This window comes from Ammospiza caudacuta, chromosome 6 (genome assembly GCF_027887145.1).
Source record: "Ammospiza caudacuta isolate bAmmCau1 chromosome 6, bAmmCau1.pri, whole genome shotgun sequence".
NCBI lineage: Eukaryota > Metazoa > Chordata > Aves > Passeriformes > Passerellidae > Ammospiza > Ammospiza caudacuta.
Genome location: NC_080598.1, coordinates 64,521,272 through 64,547,503, shown reverse-complemented (window position 1 = coordinate 64,547,503; position 26,232 = coordinate 64,521,272). Strand labels below are relative to the sequence as shown.

At 44.9% G+C, this 26,232-nt stretch overlaps 2 protein-coding genes across 2 annotated transcripts in view; both read right to left on the bottom strand.

Annotated features, from left to right (window-relative positions):
* Positions 1–1,797: 1,797 nt before the first annotated feature.
* On the bottom strand, positions 1,798–5,753 carry VCPKMT (valosin containing protein lysine methyltransferase). The gene is made up of 6 exons (XM_058807628.1): positions 5,542–5,753; positions 5,303–5,413; positions 4,767–4,839; positions 3,685–3,804; positions 2,617–2,721; positions 1,798–2,001 (listed from the first exon to the last, which is right to left on the bottom strand). The coding sequence occupies exons 1-6, from the start codon at positions 5,751–5,753 to the stop codon at positions 1,987–1,989; spliced, it is 636 nt and encodes a 211-aa protein (XP_058663611.1). The 3' UTR covers positions 1,798–1,986.
* A 1,809-nt stretch (positions 5,754–7,562) lies between these two features.
* SOS2 (SOS Ras/Rho guanine nucleotide exchange factor 2) overlaps positions 7,563–26,232 on the bottom strand; it is a 52,548-nt gene continuing 33,878 nt past the window's right edge. The window contains exons 11-23 of the mRNA XM_058806333.1: positions 24,198–24,279; positions 23,133–23,255; positions 20,667–20,770; positions 19,111–19,330; positions 16,666–16,785; positions 16,244–16,406; positions 15,584–15,701; positions 15,323–15,495; positions 14,953–15,069; positions 11,688–11,949; positions 11,333–11,374; positions 10,361–10,470; positions 7,563–9,350 (exon numbers count right to left, since the gene is read on the bottom strand). Coding sequence (XP_058662316.1) covers positions 8,829–9,350; positions 10,361–10,470; positions 11,333–11,374; positions 11,688–11,949; positions 14,953–15,069; positions 15,323–15,495; positions 15,584–15,701; positions 16,244–16,406; positions 16,666–16,785; positions 19,111–19,330; positions 20,667–20,770; positions 23,133–23,255; positions 24,198–24,279 — 2,156 coding nt within the window. The 3' untranslated portion in view covers positions 7,563–8,828. The remainder of the gene's footprint in view (positions 9,351–10,360; positions 10,471–11,332; positions 11,375–11,687; positions 11,950–14,952; positions 15,070–15,322; positions 15,496–15,583; positions 15,702–16,243; positions 16,407–16,665; positions 16,786–19,110; positions 19,331–20,666; positions 20,771–23,132; positions 23,256–24,197; positions 24,280–26,232) is intronic.

Genomic DNA, 26,232 nt, shown 5'->3' with positions numbered 1-26,232 from the left:
TTTTCCTCCCCAGAAGCAGCAGTTTCTCGTGGTGCCTCTGGTGGCCCCGCCCGGCTGCCCTGCTTAGCGGCAGTTTCCTCTCCCAGCTGCAGAGCAGCAGCAGCAGCAGCTGGGTTTTACATCCCCTCGCTGGTGCAGCCGGTGACGCAGGGGGTGACACCACCCAGCCCCCCCCACGGGGTCCCTGTCACTCAGGGACAGTCACAACCTGAGTGACACAGGCCCAAAGCTGAGGGCACAGCAGAGCAGCAGCCAGCAGGGAAGAAAAAGCACAACCTCTTCCCTTTTTCTTCTGAAGAAGGGATCCTAGCCCTGTGCAAAAGGAAGTGCTGATAGCACACATCCTGCAGATAAAACAATTATTCCATCAGCTCCAAACCCTTGGGAAAGGCTGCTCCCCTCTGCAGCACCCCCAGCACCGAGCAGGGTGCCAGAATGTCCCAGTGTGACACCAGCCCTTCGTGCTTTGGGACACCATCCCCACCACTGCTGGGATTTGGGGATCTTCTCCTCATTTTTCTGCAATAAGAGCTTCCACTTGGGAAGCCACGTTGGTGTAAACATCCCAGTAAATCCCTTCCTGCAGGCCACTGGGTAATTAAGGAGCTCCTTTCATAACGAGGTAGCAAATAACACGTGTGGTTTGACAAATTAACTTCTCGTGTTCGCTAATCATCGCTCGGCAAGCCAGGACGGCGGTTTAGGATGTGGGAAGTTTGCAAGGAATTCTCTTACTGGAGATAAAGGGAGCCTGAACTCAGGGCAGGTGCAGGAAACTCCTGGGAGCCTGCAAACAAAGCCCTTCCCAACCCACCAGCTTCTCAGAGAAAACAGCCACAGTAACTCGTGCCTCTGTCACAGACCCAACTTCCACAGCTGCTTCCACCACAGAAAAGTGAGAATTGCTGCAAAATTCCTCCTCTAAGCCACCACTGAGCTCAAGAGGCAGAAACACTGAGAGCCACAAGGAACCTGCTCACCAGAATGACCTGAAGGTGTCAAACTTGAACACTGTGGATCTTTGCACTAGAAAAGCACAGGTGAAAACAGAAGGCAGAACAATTTTGCACAGGTGTTTTATCTGTGCAGGAACCACCACCAGGACAGCCCCAGCTCCTGGAATGAACCTCCCAGGAGGGAACGACACAGGAAGCACAGGATGAATGTGTCACAGACATCTTCTGTGAAAAATCCTTTCCTTAGCATTTTTCCTCCTCAGAAGCTGAGAGGCCTCAGGAACAAAATATAAACGTTGATTATCTGCTGCTGTGAAATGCAACAGGTGCATCTGGGATTGGCCCATGTTGGATGTTTGTAATTAATGGCCAATCACAGTCAGCTGGCTCAGACAGAGAGCCGAGCCACAAGCCTTTGTTATCATTCTTAGCTATTCTATTCCTAGCCAGCCTTCTGATGAAATCCTTTCTTGTATTCTTTTAGTATAGTTTTAATGTAATATATATCACAAAATAATAAATCAAACCTTCTGAAACATGGAGTCAGATCCTCGTCTCTTCCCCAATCCCAAAACCCCAGTGAACACGGTCACATGAATGAACAACCCACATGTGAAACCCAACTCCGGTGCCAAAGTTTTATTGACCGGCCGTTCGAGCCGCTCCCGTTTTTCCCCTCTGGGCGGTTCCGGCGCGGTGCCCTCGGAGGGGCTCGGTAGCGCCGCTCCCGCAGCAGAGGCACCGGCAGAAGCACCGGCACAGCCCCCGCGCTGCCCGGGCCGCTCCCGCAGCAGAGGCACCGGCACTGCCCGGGCCGCTCCCCCGGCCCCATTCCCCGCCTCCCCGGGCCGCAGACACGGGCAGCCCGCAGCTGTCCGGCCGGAAGGCGCTGTCAGACCCCGAGCGGGCCAGCCAGAAGCTGCTCGGCGCAGATGAGTCACAAGCACACCGCAGACAGTCCCTCCGCGCTGTGATCCCATCCCCGCTGCTCCACAGCTCCGCCAGGGGACACATCCTGCGCTCAAAGATCTCACGGCGGGGAATTCTGTCAAGAGATTTTCACAGAGATGACAGATTTGCAAGCGGCCTGGTTTTGTTCAAGAGCTGAGGCTGCATGTTGTGTCAGCACAATATGCAAAATATTTTCTTCACGCTTCATCAGTTAACCCCAAAACGATCAAAGCAATCCTGGCAGCTGCTGGGTATCACATCTAGAGCCTGGTTTTGGGGAGAGGGTGGCACAGCAGAGCCCACAGTGCCAAAAGCAGCACCAGGCATTTTATTTTTATTACTTTGGGGCCTCTAAACTCCAGTTTGGAGATCCCACCCCACCAGCGCACAGAAGCAGGAGAAATGTGAAGCTCAAAGGTAGTGCTGACCAGGAAGAGGAAGGCTGGCACCTGGAGCACCAGGTTTGGGAACAAAGCAGGGCTGTGGCTCCACGGGATCCCAAATTTCACAGTCAGTCTGGAGCTCCACCCCTGGAATGCTCACGCTGTGCCAAGCAAACAGCAGCTCTGGGAATTCCGGGCAGCAGTTGCTGTGCTGGTGCCATGACCCATGCCAGTGCAAGGTGTCCCTGCCCATGGCAGGGGTGCAATGAGAGGAGCTTTAGGTCCCTTCCCAACAACCCAAAGCACCCTGGATGCTGTGCACCCACCCTGTGCTTCCTGTGGATGCTCACGATGTGGATGTCCTCGCTCCGGTACTCCTCGTCGTGCCTCTCCAGGGGAATCTTCTCTAGTTCAAAGTCCCTCTGGAGCAGCTGTTCCACAAAGAACAGTTCCACAACCATTCCAGACATTCCCCACCATGCAGCACCTCACCCTCATTTAAACTGCTCCAGCACTAACGTGAAGCTACAGACACCTCCAATACTCCCCAAAAATCTGTTTATGCTTGTGGTAAAACACTCCTGGAGGGATTTAAGAGATGTGTGGATGTGGCACTTGGGGACATGGCTTAGTGGTGGCCTTGGCAGTGCTTGGGAGATGGTTGAACTTGATCTCAGAGGGCTTTTCCAACCTAAATGATTCTGTGAATCCATGATTTTGCTTCAATCCCTAAAATGCTAAGCCAAACCACAGCACCTGCCTGCCAATCCCCTCAACTGAAAGGGAGAGGAGCGAAAAATCCAGTCTAAAATCCCCCAGCGTCAGCTCTGGGCTGTGCTCAGATTGCCTGGGCTGAACCTGGCAAGGAAGGAAATAAATCACAAAAAAAATACAGAAATCAGCCAGAAACACCAAGACCTGTTGAGTTTGTTGTGGGAGCAGCACCTCAGAGCTGAGCACAGCTCTCCTCACTGCCAGGGCCTCACAAGTGTGAGGCACTACTTATCAAACAGGTGCTGTGATTAACACCAACCCCCTGGAATTCTCACCCTTTTTATTATTATTATTATTATTATTATTATTATTATTATTATTATTATTATTATTATTATTATTATTACTATTATTATTATATCCTGTACAAGAGCGGTAAACCTGCACTGACCATCACCCCCCACAGGTGCTCCCTGTGTTGCTTTTCCTCACCTGCACACAAGACACAGCTGGAATATTCACTTAAAGCAATTAATGGGCTCTCATTAGAGAGAAGGATTTTTTTTCAGAAGCACGTCTATCACTCAGGAGAGAGTTTTGAGCTCCTGAGCAAAACTTTGTATTTTCCCTCTGCTTTCAACAGAGCAGCCTAAAAGAAAATATGCTTAAAACTCACTTACTTCAAAGTATTTCCTCTCAATTTCAGGGTTCTTCCCCACAGTCCTCTGTTCATAGCAGCACAGCACACAAGTGTCGGGGCCTGTCAGCTCCCTCAGGGTCTTCAGCAAGGGCTCCAAGGACTGCCCAGAAAGGTGAAACATTTCCCACGTGGATTTCAAGTTCATTTCACTGGTTGCAACACCCTCTAGCTAAAGTCTTCACCCAAGAGGGAACCTCCCAGTTTCACTTTTCTGCTGGTTATTTTTAGTGCTTGAACTGGGACAAGAAGAATATGGGGAAAAGCTGGGAAGGAGAGGAGGAAAGGGGACTCACAGGAGAAGAATTTCCCAGACTGACCAAGAAAACTGAACTGGAATCCAAGCCAGAAACATCCCACAGTGCTGAGTGGGCACTTCCTGGAGGCACACAACAATGAGTACTCCTCAGTGTGCTCCAAAAGTCGGAGTTTTCTCAATTATTCCTGGAGGATGGCTCAGATCCAGACCACAGAGGAGGGAAATGGGAGCAACAGGCAGGGACTCAATGCCAGGGGCTGGTAAAGCCATTGGAAGGGCACTGGGACATGGGGTTTGTCAGGTTATTTCCCTTTTCCTGCAGCTTCCCTCAGCTCTCTGTGCACATCCTGCAAGCTCCAGCTGAGGACACGAGGCAGACTGCAACAACCCCTCAGCTGTGGCAGGCTTTATCCTCCTGCCTTCCCAAGGAAAGCATGAGGAGAACCCAAACAGCAGATGTAACACTTTAAAATTTCATTTACCAATGATTTTAACAGTTCACACTTTGCTTCACCATTCCCAATGTTAAAAAAAACAAAAACCAAAACCAAACAAAAAATAAAAGGGGGAGAGGCATAAACATTCAGTTTGGGATTTTTAACATAAAAATAGTGTCTGGTTCTATGTCAAACGGCCTTACATCTATTAAAAATGCATTTTCCAGTTTTGTTCTACCTATTCCTATAAACCACAGGGACCATGAAGTGAGTACAATATTTACCTGAACACTTCTCATACTAAACACACTTAGCCCACCCCCTTCCCCAGAAACCTTTCTGCAGGGGTTTAGCAAAGTCCTCATTTACCTCCTCATAGTAAATGCAATCAGCCATGAGTATATAATCGGGGGGAGGCTGAAATTCTGTTACATCTTCACCCCTAAAAAAATAAAGAAGAAAAAACCAACAAGAAGTGAAAAGAAGTTTTACTGAAACACATAGTAAAGGACTCAGCAAAAAGTTAACTACTGTGTTCTCGTATTAAGTTTCCCTCTCACAGAGGTATTTGAAGTTATTTAGTAATTTAATGAAGGTAATGCAGAATCACAGAATCCCAGAATGGTTTGGGTGGGAAGGGAACTTGAATCCCATCCCATTCCTCCCCCTGCCATGGGCAGGGACTCCTCCCACTGTCCCAGGCTGCTCCAAGCCCTGTCCAGCCGGGCCTTGGACACTGTCAGGGGCAGCCACAGCTTCTCTGGGCACTTGTGCCAGGACCTCCCCACCCTCCCAGCCAGGAATTCCCAATTCCCTATATCCCATCTAAACCGACTCTTTTTCAACCCGAACCCAGAATCCCCGTTAAAGCTGAACAGAGACATTAAATAAAGGCTCATACAAACCATTTCAGTACCTTGGCTCGGACGGACCCTGTGACCAGGTGCTTGTTATTCTCAATATTGACCATCAACAGCTCCTGCAGCTCCTCCAGGTCTGTGACCGTCACGTTCGCCCTGTAACACACAAATGTGGTTAGGGAATAACGCCATGGCAGGGGACACTCAGCACAGCAGAAAAAACGAGTTAAAGGAATCAAAAGGGTCTGAGGGAGCACACAGCGCCGGGCGGGGAATCCGCTCACCCCAGCGTGGCTGCCATGATGCCTACGGCGCCGGTGCCCGCGCCCAGCTCCAGGACGTGGCGCCGGGCGAGGGGGCAGGCGCCGGTCTCCAGGAACTTGGCGAGCACCAGTGCGGCGTCCCACACCACACAGCCCACACCGCCCGCCGCCCGCTGCTCCAGCCGCAGCGCCGGCCCGGCCCGCCGCTCCAGCTCCCGCACGAAGCCCGCCATGGCCGCGGCTCTGAGGCGGCGCGGCCCCGCCCCGGCAGGAAATGGCGGGCGGGCCCTGAGGGGACGGCGCTGCCCGCCCGCTCCTCACGGCGGGAGAGACTTGAGCTGGGGGCATGGAGGCTTGTCCAGCCGGAATTATTCCAGGATCCTGGCAGCCGTGTCCAGCCGGAATTATTCCAGGATCCCGGCAGCCGCGGCCCTGAGGGAGCGCGGAGCCCTCAGCAGCCGCTCCCTCATCCCTCCTGAGCCGCTCCAGCCTGAGCCCTCCTGAAGGTTTTGTTACAAACCGCCCTCACACAACTTAAAAAAGGTCTTACAAACCTACAAGAAAGGGCTTAATAAACTTACAAAAAAGTTTCAATAACCCTACAAAAGTCTTAGTAAGTCTACAAAAAAGGTCTTAATAAACTTACAATAAAGTTTTAATAAATCTACAAAAGTCTTAGTAAATCTACAAAAAAGGTCCTAATAAATGTACAAAAAGGCTTTAATAGACTTAAAAAGGTCTTAATAAATGTACAAAAAGGTCTTAGTAAACCTACAAAAAGGTTAATAAACCTATGAAAAAGGTCTTCATAAACCTATGAAGAAGGTTTTAATAAACCTGTAGAAAAGGACTTAGCCTACAAAAAGGTCTCAGCAAACCTACAAAAAGGTTTTAATAAACTCACAAAAAAGGTTTTAACCAAGCGACTGAATATGAGTTGATTCTGCGTCGACATCTTGAAATGCAAAGGTTTTAGATTTTTTTCCACCCCTTGGATATGTGGAAAAAAGGGTTTTTTTATTACTTTATTTCTTCATTTCTTTTAGAGCAATGTGAGGCCTCTTGGTGGTCAGCAGATTCTCCTGGGAAGTTGTTTTCTGAGGGAATTGCCTTTTCCCACAAGAGCCAATTTCAAACCCAAACTTCACATTTTCCCCTTCTAGCAGTTTTTTTTTTGTTGTCGTTCTTTTTACCTACCCCTCTAATTATGAAGTAACTGAAATGTTATTTATTGCTCTCTTGAACCATTCTGGTGGGAATCTCACTGCCTTTGACCACTTTCCATGGCCATACTATGATATATTTTACTGTGGAATATTCAAAATGGTTCTGGCATAAGCACTTTTACAGGAAGGCATAAAGCTGACATCTGTATATTCTAAAATGTGGTAGAGAATTTTTTCCTTTTCAACAACACACGAAAGTCTAAAACAATATTATTCCTTGTTTAGCAATAGCTGCTGGTGGGGACTTCAAAAGAGTTAATGTAAATAGTCTAAGAAAGAATTCCACTTTTCCAAGTCATCCTCCATTTCCTACCTGCACTCCAGTCTGTGCATCACAAATTTGGGACTTTTTGAACCTTATTTTAGCAAAATGAAGCAGCTCTCCTGTAAAAAGTATGAATGGATTCCAACCCTCTTCTTCCTCAGGGAAGGAGCACAGAGGAGACAGGCAGTAAAAAAAGGATAGAAAGATAGAAAAATACATCTGAAATTGGGAGGAAGAGAAAACTGGGGGTTCTTGGTATGATCCTGTACAGGGCCAGGAGTTGGATTCCTGATGGATCCCTTCCAACTCAGGGGGTTTCTAATTAACATCCCTCTTCAGTGCTATCTCCTTTCCAAAAAGGAGTATTTTCCAAATGGAATGCCCAAGACAACGGGAGCAGCTTAGGCAGAATGATGAGAAGCTGGAGTGTGATTTGGAAGCCTGGGATGAGCCAAAGTGAGACCAGCAGCATGGAAAATTGGGGCATTTTGTATTGTCAAAAATGCAATTCCCAACCTTGTCCTTGCAAGGAACACGCACTGCTCAAGCTCTTAAAAATTAAGACTGGGGTGATTTATTAATCTTGTTAAGAACTCTGATACAAAGCACAGTAGAAGGCCACAAACCAGTAAATAAAATGTGGCTTGTGAAGGCCACTTTATAAATGCTGCTACAGAACTACCAGTAAAACAGACTCACTCTCACACCAGTTCAAACACGGCCGTTCGACTGGCAAAGAAAAGTTCCATTCACTTATCAGTTTAAAAAGTTTAATAAAGCTTTAAGTGTTTGCTGGTTTAAATGCTACCAATTTCCAAAGTGGATTCAGGAGTTAGGTGTGGATCTAGAGGGAGTTAGTAGGTCTGGAAGGCAGGACTGCCCCAGGCCAGAGGGAACGCTGCTGGCCGGATCCAGTCCCAGCAGTAGCAGACTGTGTTATAGGCCTCCAAGTCAACTTCAATTTATACACGTCATTAGCATATCTGTAAATATACAATATAAACAATTGTACAGGCGCATAGCTTTGTTCTCCACAACAGCAGACAAACTCTTTAGCTTAAGACACCTTTGCCTATCAAAACAAAAAAGGCACATCTGAACAGGATGCATGTGAAGTACCCGGGATCCTCCCCGATATCCGAGACGGGTACTCCTCCTTCATCCTTTCTCCAAAGAACCAACACCAAAGGAATATTTTGGTATTTAGATTTCAACCTATTTTTTTTTTCTTTGTCTTCAGCAGCAAATCAATGGCAATTAAGACATGGCATGAGAATATTCCAGAACAGGAGCTGTCACTCAGGAACCTCAAGGCAAGTGGTCAGAGGTTTCAAATCTGTGACGCTCTGGATCCTTGTGTTGTTTGATCATCCCATTGCTGGGTGTCCTTAATTAAAAAAAAGGCCACTAGTGCTCAAATTTGAAAAAAAATTTCACAGACGCACCTTTTTTTGGCTCAGTGCAATTAAATGATGTCAGTTTAAATTCACTTAGTGTAGTTTACAGTGCAAAAGGTCTATTTTGTGTCCTGGCAGAACGGTCGGCACTGAGGATGTGAACCAAGGCAATGCTGCTGCTCACCTGAGGGTAATGCTGTCCAACCACACAGGCTGGAATGTGTGTAGGCTGAATTTTTTCCAATTTAAACCTTTTTTTTTTTTTTTTTTTTTTTTTGATCAGCAGCACTTTAAGAGCATAATTTGTGAAAATACTAAAATACACTGCCTTTTTTTTTTTTTTCTGAATAAATTAAAAAAAAAAAGAAAAGAGGAACTTTACAAACAGTATTCCAGTGTCAATGACTACTATGGCTAAGGTCATTGAGGAGTTTCTGCATTTTCTAGCAAAGACAGTCTGTGCAAAGGAGGGTGGGAGAGCTCCCTTTTGTAAGTCTTTGGCGGCAGTTTGGGCAGCTGGGGGCTGGAGTTGTGCCGGGGCGGCACGGGGGGCACGGGCGGCTGCGCCAGGCTGTTGTGGCTGGCGCTGAGGACGCAGCAGCGGCGCAGCACCCGCGGGGACGGGGTGCTGGGAGGGGTGCCCGGGGAGCTGGGGCCGGAGCCCGCCTCCCGCAGCCACTCGGGCTCCCGCGGAAAGCGGCCCAGCGGCGGCGGCTGCAGGCTCATGGCCGGGCAGTTGATGAAGTGCTCGGGCGGCCGCAGCGGCACCGGCGGCGGCGTGTCGGGAACGGGGTCCCGCGGCGGAGGAGGAGGAGGAGGAGGAGGGCTCGGCAGGGGCTGCTCCAGCGGGGCGCTGTAAGCGGGAACGCGGGGCTGGATCTTTGGAGGCGGCGGCTGCCGAGGTGGGATGGCCGGAGGATCGTCATCCGACTTGGAATTTCCCTGCGGTGGAGGATAGGGAGGTGTAAGAAACGGAGAGCACGGAATGCCAGAATGGTTTGGGTTGGAAGGGAATTAAATCCCATCCCATTCCTGCCCCTTCCGTCCCATTCCTGCCCCACCTCCCACTGTCCCAGGCTGCTCCAAGCCTTGTCCAACCTGGCCTTGGACACCTCCAGGGGCAGCCACAGCTGCTCTGGGCATCCTGTGCCACGGCCTCCCCACCCTCCCAGCCAGGAATTCCCAATTCCCAACATTCCATCTTGTCATGGACATCTTTCATGGAAAATCCTTTCCTTAGGATTTCTCCTCCTGAGAAGCTTAGAGGCCTCAGAAACAAAATGTAAACATTGATTATCTGCTGCTGTGAAATGCAACAGGTGCATCTGTGATTGGTCTCATGTGGTTGTTTGTAATTAATGGCCAATCACAGTCAGCTAGCTTAGACACACAGCCCGAGCCACAAACCTTTGTTATCATTCTTTCTGATTCTATTCTTAGCCAGCCTTCTGATGAAACCTTTTCTTCTATTCTTTTAGTATAATTTTAATGTAATATGTATCATAAAATAGTAAATCAGCCCTCTGAAACATGGAGTCTGACCCTCATCTCTTCCCTCATCCTGAGACCCCTGTGAACATGGTCACACCATCTAAACCTGCTCTCCTTCAGTTTGAAGCCATTTCCCTTGTCCAGATGTTTGGACAAAGAGAAGTCTTCATTCAGATGAGGAGTTCTCCTGACCTCTGCTAGTGGTGCTGTCAGAAGCACAGCAGCTGTGCCCTTGATGGGAATGTGAACACTCTGTTCCTGAAATTCCTAGCAGGGTTTGGACACTGGGAATCCAAAACTTAGAGGAAACTGGAGCTCTGCATCTCAAAGTCTTTTAGACTGACAGAGCCCTGTTTGGATCAATGGCTGAACTTGACAATCTTCAAGGTCTTTTCCAAGAGAAATTACTTTAGATATTCCCCAGTTCATCACCAAAGCTATTCGATCCAGGACAGCAATACCTTAGCATTGGAAGCATCCTGATCCATCTTTTTTCGTGGAGGAAGTGGAGGAGGGTTCTGAGGCTCATCACTCAGTTTAGGGAAGCTCCCCCAGGAGCTGAAGAAAGTCTCTGGAGAGGGAAGAGCAGATCTTTTACTCCTTGTGCAATATCTGAGGAACATATCTGGAATATCAAACCAAACTCAAAGCAAGTCAAGTAAGATCTTTGTGCTCCACAGCAATGTGAACCAGTAACTTCAGCAGCAGGAATTTCTTTAATTCACTGCTTTATCTGATCTAGGCCTCACAAAGCGTTCTCCTATGTCCAGTATCAAAAAAAGGCATCAGCAGCCTGCAGGCAATGCTGAGAGACAGGAATATAAATCCAGGGAACTCCAAGTGAGTTCTTACAGAGGGAGAAAAAATCCTCAAATTAAAACACAACACAACCTCTGACTTGTATTGGTGACTTCTGTCACACCTTTGCTTTTCCTCTTAGGAGTGCACTGAGCTCTGTGTCTACATCAGGCCCGTGCTCTCCAGCTGGAAAATAAATTAATCATATTTTAAAAAATGTGTGTGGAATAAATAAAAAGAACAGCTGAAAACCCAGGTGAATGCAGGATATTCCTCACAGATGTGGTACAAAATGTGTCTCTTCCTTCCCAGCAACAGAGCAGTTGTTTTCACCATGTGGGATTAGGAAATTATCAAGTTTCTTTATTTGTAGCTTTAGTCAAACAAAACAATCATCAAGGACATTTGAAAACAGAAGGAAAATCATGTGAGAGCCTGGAGATAAAACCCCAACCCAAACTAAACCAGCAGTTTAAGTTTTAGACTTTACATTCTTTACTGGACGTCTGATCTAAAAGGAGCCCTTCTGAATGCAGCCCACATTCCCATCCCAGATTTCAGATTTCAATCCCCACCGAGCTCTCCTGAGCAGGAGGGCAGGCAGAGTTAAAATTTAACAGAGTTCCAACACTCACTCGACTGAGGCAAGTTCACAGGAGCAAAGATGCTGTTGTTACCTGGGAAATAAAAAAATCCATTAAACCATTTCCAGACACAACCACTGCACTGCAGCACAGAACAAATGCCTGAATAACCTGAGAGATCAGAAAAAAACCCCCAAGTTTATCTGCTGCAAACCCGAATGAGAATTTCCTGTGTAAAACACTCCTGAACTGGAGAATTTAATGCATGCTGAGAATTAATTTAATTACTTCACATTTTCCTATTAATTTTTTTAAATCTTGGTGCATACACCCCCCTCCCCAGTACATTTGGGAAGCCTGGGGGACAGCAGCCACGATTATGAAGCCATGCCCAGTTGTCATTTACCATAAGAACTGTTGAGGTCAATGTCCAGGAAGACGCTGAACTCGGAGGAGGCCGACACGGGCGGCGTCGAGGGCGTGTTGGGGGAGGTGGGCGCCGACGCCGCCGTCTCCTGCTCGGCCTCGGTGATCCTGCTGAAGCTGATCTTGCTGGGCTCCTTCTCCAGGGGCAGGGGGTGGCTCCTCAGCGTGCCCGAGGTGGAGCCGTGCCTGCCCGTGTTGGGCCTGATCCCCGGGGATTTCAGCGGATACGTTGTTTTCCTGGGCTGGAGACAGGGGGGCTGTTAGCACTGCAAGGTTCCACACTGCACCGCTCTACACTGCAACGTTCCCAACACTGCACCGCTCTACACTGCAACACGGTCCCTACACTGCAACACGGTCCCAACACTGCAATGTTCCCAACACTGCAACATTATCAAAACTGTTCCCAACACTGCAATGTTCCCAACACTGCAACATTCTACACTGCAACACGGTTCCAACACTGCAATGTTCCCAATACTGTTCCCAATACTGCAATGTTCCCAACACTGCAGCATTCCATACTGCAATGTTCCACACTGCAACATTCCCAACACTGTTCCCAACACTGCAACGTTCCCAACACTGTTCCCAACACTGCAACACTCCACACTGCAACATTATCAAAACTGTTCCCAACATGCAATGTTCCACACTGCAATGTTCCCAATACCGCAACGTTCCCAACACTGCAACGTTATCAAAACTGTTCCCAATCCCGCAGCATTGCATTCCTAACACTGCAATGTTCCCAACACTGTTCCCAATACTGCAATGTTCCACACTGCCACATTCCATACTGCAACATGGTCCCAACACTGCAATGTTCCACACTGCAACGTTCCAAACTGCAACATTCCATACTGCAACATTCTACACTGCAATGTTCCAAGCTGCAATGTTCCCAATACTGCAATGCTCCCAACACTGCAACGTTATCAAAACTGTTCCCAATCCCACAGCATTCCTAACACTGCAACATTCCACACTGGAACATTCCCAACGCTGTTCCCAATACCACAACGTTCCACACTGCAACATTATCAAAACTGTTCCCAACACTGCAAGATTCCCAACACTGCAACGTTCCCAACACTGCAACGTTCCAAATATTGCAACATTCCACACTGCAACATTTCCAACACTGTCCCCAATACTGCAATGTTCCATATTGCAACATTCCCAACACTGCAACGTTCCAAACATTGCAGCATTCCCAACACTGCAATGTTCCACACTGCAGCATTCCCAAAAAACACTGCCATTCCCCACTGCAGAAATCCCAAACACTGCTGCCATTCCCCACTGCAGCATTCCCAAACACTGCTGCCATTCCCCACTGCAGCATTCCCAAGCACTGCTGCCATTCCCCACTGCAGAAATCCCAAACACTGCTGCCATTCCCCACTGCAGCATTCCCACACTGCTGCCATTCCTCACTGCAGCATTCCCAAACACTGCTGCCATTCCCCACTGCAGAAATCCCAAACACTGCTGCCATTCCCCACTGCAGAAATCCCAAACACTGCTGCCATTCCCCACTGCAGCATTCCCACACTGCTGCCATTCCCCACTGCAGAAATCCCAAACACTGCTGCCATTCCCCACTGCAGAAATCCCAAACACTGCTGCCATTCCCCACTGCAGCATTCCCAACACTGCTGCATTTCCCCACTGCAGAAATCCCAAGCACTGCTGCCATTCCCCACTGCAGCATTCCCACACTGCTGCCATTCCCCACTGCAGAAATCCCAAGCACTGCTGCCATTCCCTACTGCAGCATTCCCAACACTGCTGCCATTCCCCACTGCAGCATTCCCAAGCACTGCTGCCATTCCCCACTGCAGAAATCCCAAGGCCCTGTGAGGTATTTTTGAGGTATTTCTCCAAGAGCAGCACGGGGGTACAGCTGATGGGAGCTGCAGTGTTATTTACACAGCAGGGGTTTGCTGGGAAGCTGTGGATGCAGCTGAAAAAATCTTTTATTTCCCCTCAAGTATGAGGAATGAAGAGTCCAGGTTCTGCTGCCAACCTGGACAAAACACTGGGAAAACAGCCTTGGGAAATAAAAATTTGCTTCAGGTGCCTCTCAGAGCTGCAGCAGAGCCCCACAGAAATAGCAAAACCAGAGGGTCACCAGGCCCTGCACACATCCAGGACCAAGGACACACTTGGAAACATGTCCTTGTCCTCCAGTTTATCCAGGAAAAATTCCTACACCAGCCTGGACAAACTCAGTCTGGTCAGGCTTGGGTAATCCAGCACAGATCAAAGCTGAGCCTTGCCAAGTGAATTATGTCCCCATCTTTCAGTGGTGTCCAGCACATTGCAGCACCCACAGCTGGATTTTCCTGAAATTCCAGTAAGATTCTCTCTCTTTGGAAACCATGAGATGTCAAGAATCCCTGCCCAGCTGACTAGACCCCAATTTTTAGAAAAGATTTTAATAACATTACTGTCAGAAGCATTTTTGCAATAGCAATTTCTGGTGTTTTCTTGCCACATTTGTAACATCATGTTACTCATTCCTCTAACAAGAGATGGCAAAAATGATTTATAGCTCTCCCAAAAAATTAGACATGGCTCCAGTTCCTCAGGCAATTACAACATATAAAAACCAAGTGCTCTAAATTGTGATTTTCCTGCTTAAAAAAGAACTCTGAGCTCCAGGAGCTGGGCTTTTAAACCCAAAATTGCTACTCCTTTAAATGGAACTGTATTTTCTTCAGCAAAAAGGGTTGCACCTGGTAAAGTCTGCAGTTTTTGCAATAATATCAAATATTCAGACAAAACAAAAATATAAATTTTCTTAAAGAAAACTTAACATATGTATAAAAGTAATATTTTAGTTAGTATTAATGTAAGATTTCTTGGTATTGTGAAATGAAAACTATTACTCCATATTTTATCATATGACTGTATGATAAGAAATACAAATTTGACAGCAATATTTTAAGTTTTGGGGGAAAAAGTGAGTTTTAAAATCAAACAAAGATTATATATTTTAGTAGTGACAAACATCAGGAGCAGAAGTATTTTTAAATCAAGTGGGAAAATCAACTCAGGATAAGGAATTTTGAAGAAAATACACCTGGCTTATTGAGATAACCATGTGTTATTTCCATAGTGGTCAGTGAATTTTAGCAATTTAATTTTAATTAAATATTGCAGGAATTGGACCTGATGATCCCTGTGGTTCCCTTCCAACTCAGGGTGTTCTCATGAAATTTCAATAAAAAACTCACAAATCGAGGGGGCTGCTTGCAGTTGCGAGGTTCAATCTCCAAGGACTTGTTGAACAGATAATCTGTAAACTCCTTTTCTGGTATCTTCCCCATGGGATTGAGATTTTCAAAGAATTTCTGAATGAAACAAGTAGCAAGAATATTTAAAAAATAAGCACACAGAGAAATTTTTAATGAAATACTCATAAGATTCAAAATGTCATTTTTCACCACTTTTGGCTGCTCCTTTGTGTGGTCCTTTGTTGTCTACCACCCACTGCTCCCCCCTCTTTTGATAATCACTATTCATGCAAAATTAGTCCAGTGTTAGAAGATTATTTGGCATTTTCCCCCTCTCCAGTCCCCAAAGGGATTTTTCATGGCTGCTTACCCGGATTTCTGGCTCAACCCGTAAGCAGTAGGGCTGGTTTTGATACTGCTGAATCTCTCCTGTGATTTCAGCCACTTTTCTCCTCTTACTGAAGTTAATTAATTCTTTCCCTTGTCTTTTAAGGAAGTCAGGATTCCCTTCTTCTGTCTTCAAGATATTTGTTAGGTATATTCCTGATTCAAAAAAAAGGAAGTTTTTAACCATATTTCTGCAGCAAACTCAATTTCAGAGTGACACCACACCAAAAATTTTGTCACTTACCAAAAAAAGGCACACAGGGAGGGTTGATTGACTTGAGCTTAGCTAAATACTTCTTAAAATGATCTTGGCTTAATTCTACTGCTTCATCCAGAACTCTTTTCTTCCTTTCTTGGAGTGCCTGAGTTGTCAAAATTAAAAAAAACGTAGGGATGGAAATGTTCTCAACAGCATGGTTAGCAAATACAAAGGAAATCCCTGGGTCTCTGAGCAAAATTTGGGAATTGGAATGAAAGTTTCAAAGAACCATTTGCACCGTTAGTAAGTACAAGGTAAATCCCTGGCTCTATGAGCAAAATTTAGGAATTGGAATGAAGGTTTCAAAGAACCTCTTGTGGCAATGGTTTGCTCTGGATTGCAGCCCCCAACAATTCAGTCATGTGGATCCCAAAGAAAACATTCCAGACTACTGAAAACACATTGTTATTTTAACTTTAAAGTTAAAAAATTTGGTCTTTAATAAAAATTAAACATTTGATTGTAAGTTCAAGGCCTTGTGCTGCTTTTCAGAGTCATGCAAAACTCAAACCATTTTATTCACATTCTTCTTTTCCGGTTTTACTCCAGGGAGGCTTTGCTGCCAACAATGGATTTCACTCCAGAACCATGTGGGACCCAGCTCTGGATTCTGATTTAATTTCCTCTTCCATGCCCTAAACTCACCTCAAATGTGTGATCCAGCCTGTAGACAGAGACAGAGTTCACAGCACTGACAATCTCCAGAACTCCATTGAAATTATTGAGGTCCTGGAAGACCTGCAGGATTTCTATGATCCTGCTCAGCACAGCCACTCGCTCCTCAAAGTTCTCCGTTTCCACGATGCACCTGATCAAAAGATGGCATTTGAGAAACACTCAGAAATACAACCTGACACTTTCTGACTTATTAAATCAAATTTTTCCATGAAAACCCATCCAGCATGCAGATTTTGGCTCTCTCTCCAGAATCTCAAGTATGAATTTCTGTAATCACATCTTACACATGTTCCAGTTGGAAAGTCAGGGGAGGATTTGGCAGAAATGAACCAGCAAAGCCCAAAGCACACCCAGGGGAGAAGTGCTCAATGGCACTGCCCTGCACTCACTTCTCAAACCACAGAGTGAGGTTTGTAGTGTGGCGAATCATTTTCAGGAGGTTTGGGGAGTTCATTTCCTTATCTTCCTTCGTCCACACGCTGCCAACGAGCTCAGAAGGCTGCACAGCCCTGGCAATGACAAAACAGGAGGCAAAATGCTCAGTACCAATAAAAACTGTCATTTCTGTGTTTTCATTAAAATATTATTTCTCCCCTTAATCACGACCTGCTATTTCACAAATCCAATCCCACTTCATCTACTACAAAACTCAACTTTTTGAGTGCTCAAGTACAGAAAGAAATACATTTGTATCTTAATTGAAATTGGATAATTTTGAAGAAGCATTTTCAGATAAGGAGATTACAAAGGAGTGAGTTTAATCTTCTGAAAGGGCAAGAAAACAACTTCAAAAAAGTTAAAAGCTGAAAACAAGAAGGTGAAGCACTTGCAGCAAAAGGTTGGTTTCAACACAAAACCTCCCATCACTGAAGCAGGAACGGGATTTTATAATTTGAATTTTGTAAGACTCCTGAATTATCCCCCCAGCACTTCTGCTGTCAAAAGCCTGACATGGAGATAAAAACTCTTTTCTTCCACTCCTTTGCATATTTTAACATAGAGCACACAGCAAAGAAACCTCTTCCTGTAAACTCTGGAAGTCTCAGGGTATTTTTGACCAATAGTGTGAATGAGGAGCATTTTTTAGGTGAAATAATGACAAAAAGGTGTGAGAGTGTTGGAACCCTGATGCTGAGAACTTTAGACTTTCTGTCTTGAAAGACAGTGACCCCCAAACAAACACTACATTTAACCTGAAGCTGCAGAGAAAGCTTCCAAAATGATAAAATAGCATAAAGATTATGAGTGTAGAGTTTAAATAGAAATGTGTAATATCACATAGTAGAAAACTTAGAGTTTAAAGTTTTAAAACAGAATAATATATCTAAAACAAAACAGAAGTATAAAAGCAGTAGCTAGTTCTTCTTCATCTTCTTCATGACTTTAAGTAGTATTGTATAATTAGATAGAAAAATCCACGTTGCAAACCACAAATAATTAGTTATTAAGTTAAAAGTAAAAATAATTTGTGTCATTTCTTAATTAAACAGTTTATCCTTAAAAAACCTTGTAGAAAGAGCTAAACAAAGCCATTTTGTAAACTATTAGTGAACTACGACAAAACTCCCAACTTCTAACTATAAGTAAAACTATAATAGAACTATAATAGAACTAAAAAATAATAAACATTTAAGTCCAAACACAAAAAATACCATCTTAAGCATTTTTAATCCCAACCCTAACACACACACAAAAAAAGAAACAGGTCTTAGTTGGAAATGGGGTTGTATATTCTATTTCCCATCTGTCAGAGCTGGGGCAGCTCTCTGCTGTTCCTGGGGCAGTTGTTTCTTTGTCTCTCCCCCAGCCAACCCTCCCTGCAGGAGATCTCTGCTGTCCATGGCCACTGAGTGTCCCTGCAGGGCTGATCCAATGCCAGCATCCCATGGGGAGCTGCTCCGCCCAGGGGAGGAGCCAAGCATTCCTACCTGGGCACAATCTGAGCCTGGCACAGCACGGCAGCCTTTGCCCCCTGCACTGCCAGAGGAGCAGCTTTCTGCTGCCCTGCATGGCCAGAGGGAGCCCAGGCCCATCTGCAGCAGCCCTGGAGCTGCAGAGGAAAACTCCCCCCTTGTGCAGGATCCCTGCTGCAGCAGAGCCACAGCTGGCACTGCAGGAGGGCTGAGCCCCCATGGCATGGGGCTGGGACACCCCCTGACACACAGGGGGCAGGGCATGGTCTGGCTCTGGATGGGGTTTGTTTTCTTTTTTGTACTACTGCATTTGTATTTTTAATTTTCCTAGTAAAGAACTGATATTCCTACTCCCATATCTTTGTCTGAGAGCCCCTTAATTTCAAAATTAGACAATTTGGAGGGAGGATGTGGCATTCACATTCTCTGAAAAATCCCTTCACCCAGGGTTTTTCTCCTGGGAAGCTGAGAAGCCTCAGAGAAAAGGAAAACAATTCTTATTTCATTTGCTTCTCCTGTGTTGTGCTCATGTGGAATGAGTCTGGATATTGTTTACCCACAGGTGATTGTTCCATTGGATTCTACTGTGAGCTGTTTTCACTCAATGGCCAATTGGGGCCAAGCTGTGTCAGGGCTCTGGAAAGAGTCACGAGTTTTCATTATTATCTTTTTTGCATTGTGTAAGTATCCTTTCTGTATTCTTTAGTATAGTTTAGTATAGTATTCTTTAATATAATATAGTATTATAAAGTAATAAATGAGCCTTCTGAGAACATGGAGTCAGATTCATCATTCCTGCCTTCATCGGGGCACCCCATAAATGCAATAGGAAAGATTTTACATTTTCCATTTCAGGCTCCTGCCCTCCCCTGTGTTCCCAAACCCCAAGAGAAGCAAAGCAGAGCGTGAGAGGGGCCGTGCCTGTAGAGGTCTGACTCGAGCAGGGTGAGCTGCCGGGCGATCTCGATGGGGTGCAGCGTCATCAGCTCCAGCGCCTCGCCGTGCCCCACGCGCCACAGGTGCCACTCCAGCGGCGGCGGCGGGCTCTCGAACGTGATGTTGTGGCTCACCCCGTCTGCCTGCGCCTTCTTCCTCTTGATGATCTTGGCAATGGACTCCACCCACTTCTTCATGGACTTTCCTGTACAAGAGAAATCATTTTAAAAAAATCCCCCATACACGGGTTTTTTAATGCTCTTGTAAGTTCAGTTTTAAACTGACACAGGGGAGGGTTAAACTACAAGTCCAAGAGGGGAAAAGTGCATCAATCTTGCTACAATAAATTGCTTTTTAAGAAATTCATGTTCTTTCATAAATGTCAATATTATAGAGCAATCTCTGGGGAGGGAATATTTTGAGTTTGTACATAAATCTATTTGGGAACTGGAGCTCAGGTTGGAGGGACTTTGGATAAAGGATGGATGGACAGGACAGGGGGAAATGGATCCAAACTGTCAGAGGGCAGGGATAGATGGGATATTGGGAACTGGGATTCCTGGCTGGGAGGGTGGGCAGGCCCTGGCACAGGTGCCCAGAGCAGCTGTGGCTGCCCCTGGATCCCTGGCAGTGCCCAAGGCCAGGCTGGGCACTGGGGCACCCTGGGACAGTGGGAGGTGTCCCTGCCATGGCAGGGGTGGCACTGGATGAGCTTTAAGCTCCCATCAACCCAAACCATTTTGGAAACTCTGATTTTAAAGGACTTTTGGTAATTTAGTCAAACCAGCTCCTCAGAAATTTGAATGTAGACTCAGAATTCTGCATTTCTGCACGTAAATTAACCAGCTTTGTATTTCTCTATTTCTTCCTTATGGGTTTTTGCACCTGTATCAGCTGACAAATAAATACATGTGAAACTTGTTCTATTTAACCACATCCTCTGACAGTTTTGGTGTGGGAAAAAGTGACCCTGTGTCCAGGGTCTTTAAATTGTCTCAGAATTGTGTTGCCCAATGTAAGACCTGGCAGTCTGAAAATGAAAACCTGGAACTGTCAGGATGAGGATTAAACAAGCCAACACTGCTGCCCTCCACAGAGGCTGCCAAAAAAATCTAGTTCAAAAAGAAGAAATACCAAATGGGCCCAATATCCTCTTCTGAAAGATTAATGATTTTCAATTGGAACTTTGTATAAATGGGAAAAATTAGGATGGAAAAAGCTCAGTAAGCAAAAGGGAAGGAATTCTCTATGGAAAAGGGGAAGGTGACAGCCTGAATTACAGAGTCAGGCAAGGATGACCACGCTGTCCAGAAGGAAATATATTTAAAGTATTATTATCCTTATGCTTGAAATCATTTTTAGGAGCTGTTCAGGCTCCAGGCCAAAGCTTCCTCATGTAAAGGGAAGCCTCATAAACAGCTCAATTAAAGGCATTAAAATTACTCATGTGTGTAAAGGTATTCTCAGGCCCAAAATGCACCAGGAGCAGCCTGGGAAGTTGTACCAAAACGTGGGAAGGAACAGGAGCCCCCTTACTGCACCTCTGACACTGGAAATGAAGGTCTCCAGCCTCTCCAGCAGCTCCAGATCCCTCTCAAAATCATAAAAATGGTGCTCGACCCAGTGCCGGAAAACATTCAATATTCTGAGGAAAGAGGAAAAAATATTAACTTTCTTTTAAAGGACTTCCATGGCTGATCCCATAAAAATGAACCACAGTCCTACAAAAGTCAAGTTCCACATTCATGTAGTTGGTGACTCTCAAAATACACATGGACAAAGGAGCAGAGCAAAGACTGAGCTTGGCAGGGGTTTAAAACCCAAAAACTATTTATGCTAAAACTGTTCCTGAAAATGTATTTTATAGGTTTTAAAGAATAGTTTTAGCATAAATATAGCTTGGTGCTATTTAAAAATCTAATATAAAAAACGCCAGTGTTGAGATGGTGTCAGAAGAGGAAGAGACGTAGCAAAATCAGATAAAATTGGGATTTCTAATTTGCCTTGTAATTTCCTTTTTTTCTTTGTGTGTTTTTTTTTTTTTTTTTAATGAAAAGCTAATTAGGATCTCCCACTTGTTAAGAAGCAAATTTGTCATTCTTTCTTTCTTTCCTACACACCAATTTCAGCTTCAAAGTTGCTGTTACTGTCCTGCTTATACAATTTTTAATGACACAAAAGGCCTGTTAGATCCAGTACATCCTTTAAGGATAACACTGAATTTCCTCTTGATTTTTCTCTACTCTTTCTTACAGAAATCATTAATAAATCAGTCTCTAAAAGTGAACTCCAGCAGCTTTTCAGCCTTCTGCACTCAGGATAAATCAGAATAAAAAACTGGTTTGTCTCTTCAGGTAAACAAGCTGAGCTCACACCTTCAACACTTTGATTTATCCAGGTGCAATTCATCACCTGAGCAAAAATCAGTCCTACACTGAGGACAAATGAAGGGCACATGGAAAATTCCTTAACTCTCCTCTTCCCAGGGTGCAAGGTAAAAAAGAAGGTTTATCCCATAAAAGAATTGCTGCCCAAACAGATCACTCAGGCTGGAAATCAATGCCACATTCCAAGAGGCAAAGTTTTAATCCAAGTTTCATGTAACAGGACCTTATCTAATCCATCTCTGCCCTTGAGATTCCGTGGTGAAAACTCTGGGAAAGGCAGAGAGTGGCTGGATCTGCTGACTGCACTTCCAGCTCAGCTCCTCCTCCTTCCCATCCCCTCTCATTTGTGTCCTTTCATGCCTGGGCACTGCATTTTCTACAAGATGGAGAGTGCAGGGAAGCAGGGAAGGAATAAACACTTTCAATTCTCCCCCTTTTTCCCAAATTGCAGTCTCTGAAGTAGAGATCAATGTTTTTAACAACACTGGAATGCACAAAGTGCTGAGTTTATCCACCAGCAGCCCAAAGTCACTCATTTGCAGCTGAAGACAGCTTCAAACTGCTGGAAATACAGAGTAAGGATCAGAAACAGCTCCCAGAAAACAGCAAAAGCAGGGAGAGCACGAGCTGAGAGGCAGCTCTGCCAGGAACTGATAACTGTGGAGACTTGTGGTGCTGCTGAACCCCCAGCAGCTGATAAAGTGGGAACACCAAGGGCCTGATAAGCTGCCCAAGGCCAGCAGCATGCAGGAGGAGCAAGGTTATGGTGAGGTTGTGTTACTTAAATCACATTCAAGAAGGTGGTGGCAGCTCTGTGTGGAGGAAAACTGCAGGGTTACCCACAGATTTGTCTTTTAAATATTTTATATATATATGCACATGGGTTTCTGATAAAAATGGGAGCCCTGAGTGACTTTCTGAACACCTTGGAGGTACTGGCATGTCAGTGTGACCCTTTGAGTCAACTGCTGTTGCTCTAACAGGAATGTGTTGTAGCAGAGTAACTGAGGGTTCTCTGTGTGTGTAATTAATAATTAATATTAGTAAAATTAATGTGCCATTAATAGGAACATCTTGATGTTACTCATCAGTGTAATGACTAAAAGTTGCTCAAGCAAACACTGCTTGTGATCTGTCTGCTCCTGTCTCGATCCCAAATCAGGGCAACAATTACTCTCATTCATGCTAGAAATGCTTAATTGTTCCCCAAATTAGCTTGGTCAGCAGGACCTTGAAGATTCCCTGCAGCCCACTGCACTGTGCAGCACAGACAAGAGTCTGCCTGTCTGTGAGCAAACACATGCACGGGGCTGGGAAAGGGAGTGGAACACCAGCAGGGCTGGAAACTGGGAACAGAGGAATTATCTTCCCAGGGTTGGGAACAAGGAATGCTTTGAGAGCTCAGCCCTGCTCGGAGCTCCACATCCCTCAGGCGCAGGCGCTGTGGGTGGGGATCCCAGCTGGGCCAGCTCAGCCCCAGCAGCCGCTGGGATAATCGGGACAGCATTTGGGATGTGATGCTGGCAGACACGGCTGAAGCCTCCAGCAGAGACTGGAGGCTGCAGGAGCTCAGGGCAGGCCAGGCTGGCAGTGCCAGGGCAGGCAGGGGCGCACACACACCTGAGCTGCACGGGCTGCACGTACTCCTTGCGGAAGCGTTTCAGGTCGGCGCTGATGGGCTGCTCCCCCTTCTCGATGGCCAGCCTGTCTGCCTCCGTGGGCTCGGGCTCAGGGATCTCAAACCTGGGGGAACACCACACAGGGATGGCAGGCAGGACAGAGCACAGCCCCTCTGTGCACAAGCTGCAGTTTAGAGAAATGTTATTTATATAAACTCGGCAGGTGCTGCTCTGCCGTCCGGTTTGCCCGGAATTCCCTCAGCCCAGCTCCACACCCTGCTAATTCTCTGCTGCTCTGCTCATCACACCATGTCTAGACTGGGATAGAAGGTTTTTAAGGACCTGCTGGCATGATTAAGGGAAGATTAGATGAAAGCTTAAGAGCAGCTTTACCACACTGCATTAAAATGCTGTTTACCTTCATCCTGTGCCTTCAAACAAACTGCCTGGAACGTTTCTGTCCTCATTTCCATCGTGCACTCAAGTCTCTCATGAGCCAATTCAGCAGTTCACAACATCACCACCCACAGCCCAGGCACACCAGGTGCTCCAGCTCTTACCTCATTCAGGTAACTCATTTAAACTGGGAAAAGGAAGCACTGAAAACCTGGTTTATAAACTTCACAGAACACTGAAATTTGACACTGGGATCCTGAGCAGGAAAGGAGCACTTGGAATCTCTGATTTTTGTGGGTCCCTTCCAACTCGGGATGTTCTGTGATTCCAAATATACAAAACTCATCAGGAACTGGAGGGACAGGACAAGGGGAAAGGCTTCAAACTGTCAGAGAGGAGGCTTAGATGGGATTTGAGGAATAAATTCCTGGCTGTGAGGGTGGGGAGGCCCTGGAATAGAATTACCAGAGAAACTGTGATTGCTCCAACCCTGGAAGCATCCAAGGCCAGGTTGGACAGGGCTTGGAGCAGCCTGGGATAGTGGAAGTGTCCCTGCCATGGCAGGGGGTGGCACTGGATGGATTTTAAGGTCCTTTCTCAAACCATTCTGGGATTTTATTCTGTGATTCCAACCCTTTTCCACCCTTCAGCAAGGAGGATCACTGCTCACCTTTCTATCAGCAGACTCAGCAGCTCCTGGGGCTTGCAAAAGGAGCGGTAGGTGGTCAGGAAAGTCCGGACAAAATTAGGATCTGTAAGGATTGAGCAAGGAAATGACAGCAGGGGGTTTATATCCAGTTGTAAAAGATGAGAAATAAAATACAAAGAAAAAGTTTAATGTGCAGAGAAGACACTGAGGTTGTATGTCAAGCACTGTATTTGAAAAACACCAGAAATGACGGGGCTTGGGAAATTTTCACTCAGTTCCTTGGTGCATTTCCCTGAAAAATACTGAACTGCACATCCAAGATTCTCTTAAAACCTCTGTCTCAGCCTTCCCTGAGAAATGACTCTCCCTGACCAGCTGAGCTATTGGGGAAATGTAACAAAAATTGCACATCAGTCCCAACAGCACCAGCTTCCCCTTGCACCCCAAAACTGAGACCCAGCGTTTTCCTCAGCATCAGCACTTCATGGAACTCCTACAGCTCTCACTTCTGGGCCTTTCTGACACTGACAGGCTGAGAAACGCTGATGGTGACTTCAACCCAGACACTTCACAGAGTGCAGGCTGAATGTAATAAATATATAAAAAATACAGTGAATATAATAAATACAACCTCCAACCCAGATACTTCACAGAGTGGCAGGCTGAATATAATAAATATAAAAAATACAGCAAAACAAAAAATTAAATATAAATAATAAAATAAAATTTTAAAAAACCCTTCAACTCAGATACTTCACAGAGTGGTGGGCTGAATGTAATAAATATAAAAAATACACTGAATATAATAAATACAACCTCCAACCCAGATACTTCACAGAGTGGCAGGCTGAATGTAATAAATATATAAAAAATACAGTGAATATAATAAATATAAACTTCAACCCAGACACTTCACAGAGTGGCAGGCTGAATGTAATAAATATATAAAAAATACAGTGAATATAATAAATATAAACTTCAACCCAGACACTTCACAGAGTGGCAGGCTGAATGTAATAAATATATAAAAAATACAGTGAATATAATAAATATAAACTTCAACCCAGACACTTCACAGAGTGGCAGGCTGAATGTAATAAATATATAAAAAATACAGTGAATATAATAAATATAAACTTCAACCCAGACACTTCACAGAGTGGCAGGCTGAATGTAATAAATATATAAAAAATACAGTGAATATAATAAGTATAACCTCCAACCCAGATACTTCACAGAGTGGCAGGCTGAATATAATAAATATAAAAAATACAGCAAAATAAAAAATATGTAATAAAATAAAAATTAAAAAAATATATAATAAATATAACCTTCAACCCAGATACTTCACAGAGTGGCAGGCTGAATATAATAAATATAAAAAGTTCAGCAAAATAAAAAATTAAATATAAATAATCAAATAAAATTAAAAAAAACCCCTTCAACTCAGATACTTCACAGAGTGGTGGGCTGAATATAATAAATATAAAAAATACAGCAAAATAAAAAATAACATAAATAACAAAATAAAAATGTAAACAATATTAATAAAAATACAGTAAATATAATAAATATAACTTTCAACCCAGATATTTCACAGAGTGGCAGGCTGAATGTAATAAGTATAAAAAATACAGCAAAATAACAAATAAAGTAAGAAAAAAAAAATAACCTTCAACTCACATACTTCACAGAGTGGCAGACTGAACATAATAAATATAAAAAATACAGAAAAAAATTAAAAATTAAATAATAATAACGAAAAAATATAATAAATATAACCTCCAACCCAGATACTTCACAGAGTGGCAGGCTGAATGCAATAAATATAAAAAATACAGCTAAAAATAAAAATTATAATAAATATAACCTTTAACCCTTTTCTTCCTTCACAGAGCCTCAGCCTGTAACAACTCCATTGCTTTGGCCAGGATGAAACATGGAAACATTTTTGTGGTTTTTTTAGGGGATGAAAGGTTTGCATACTCAGAATTTCTTTCAGCTTTGCCTACAAAGCCAGGTGATTTAATAACATATTTTTACTCCCCGCAGATCT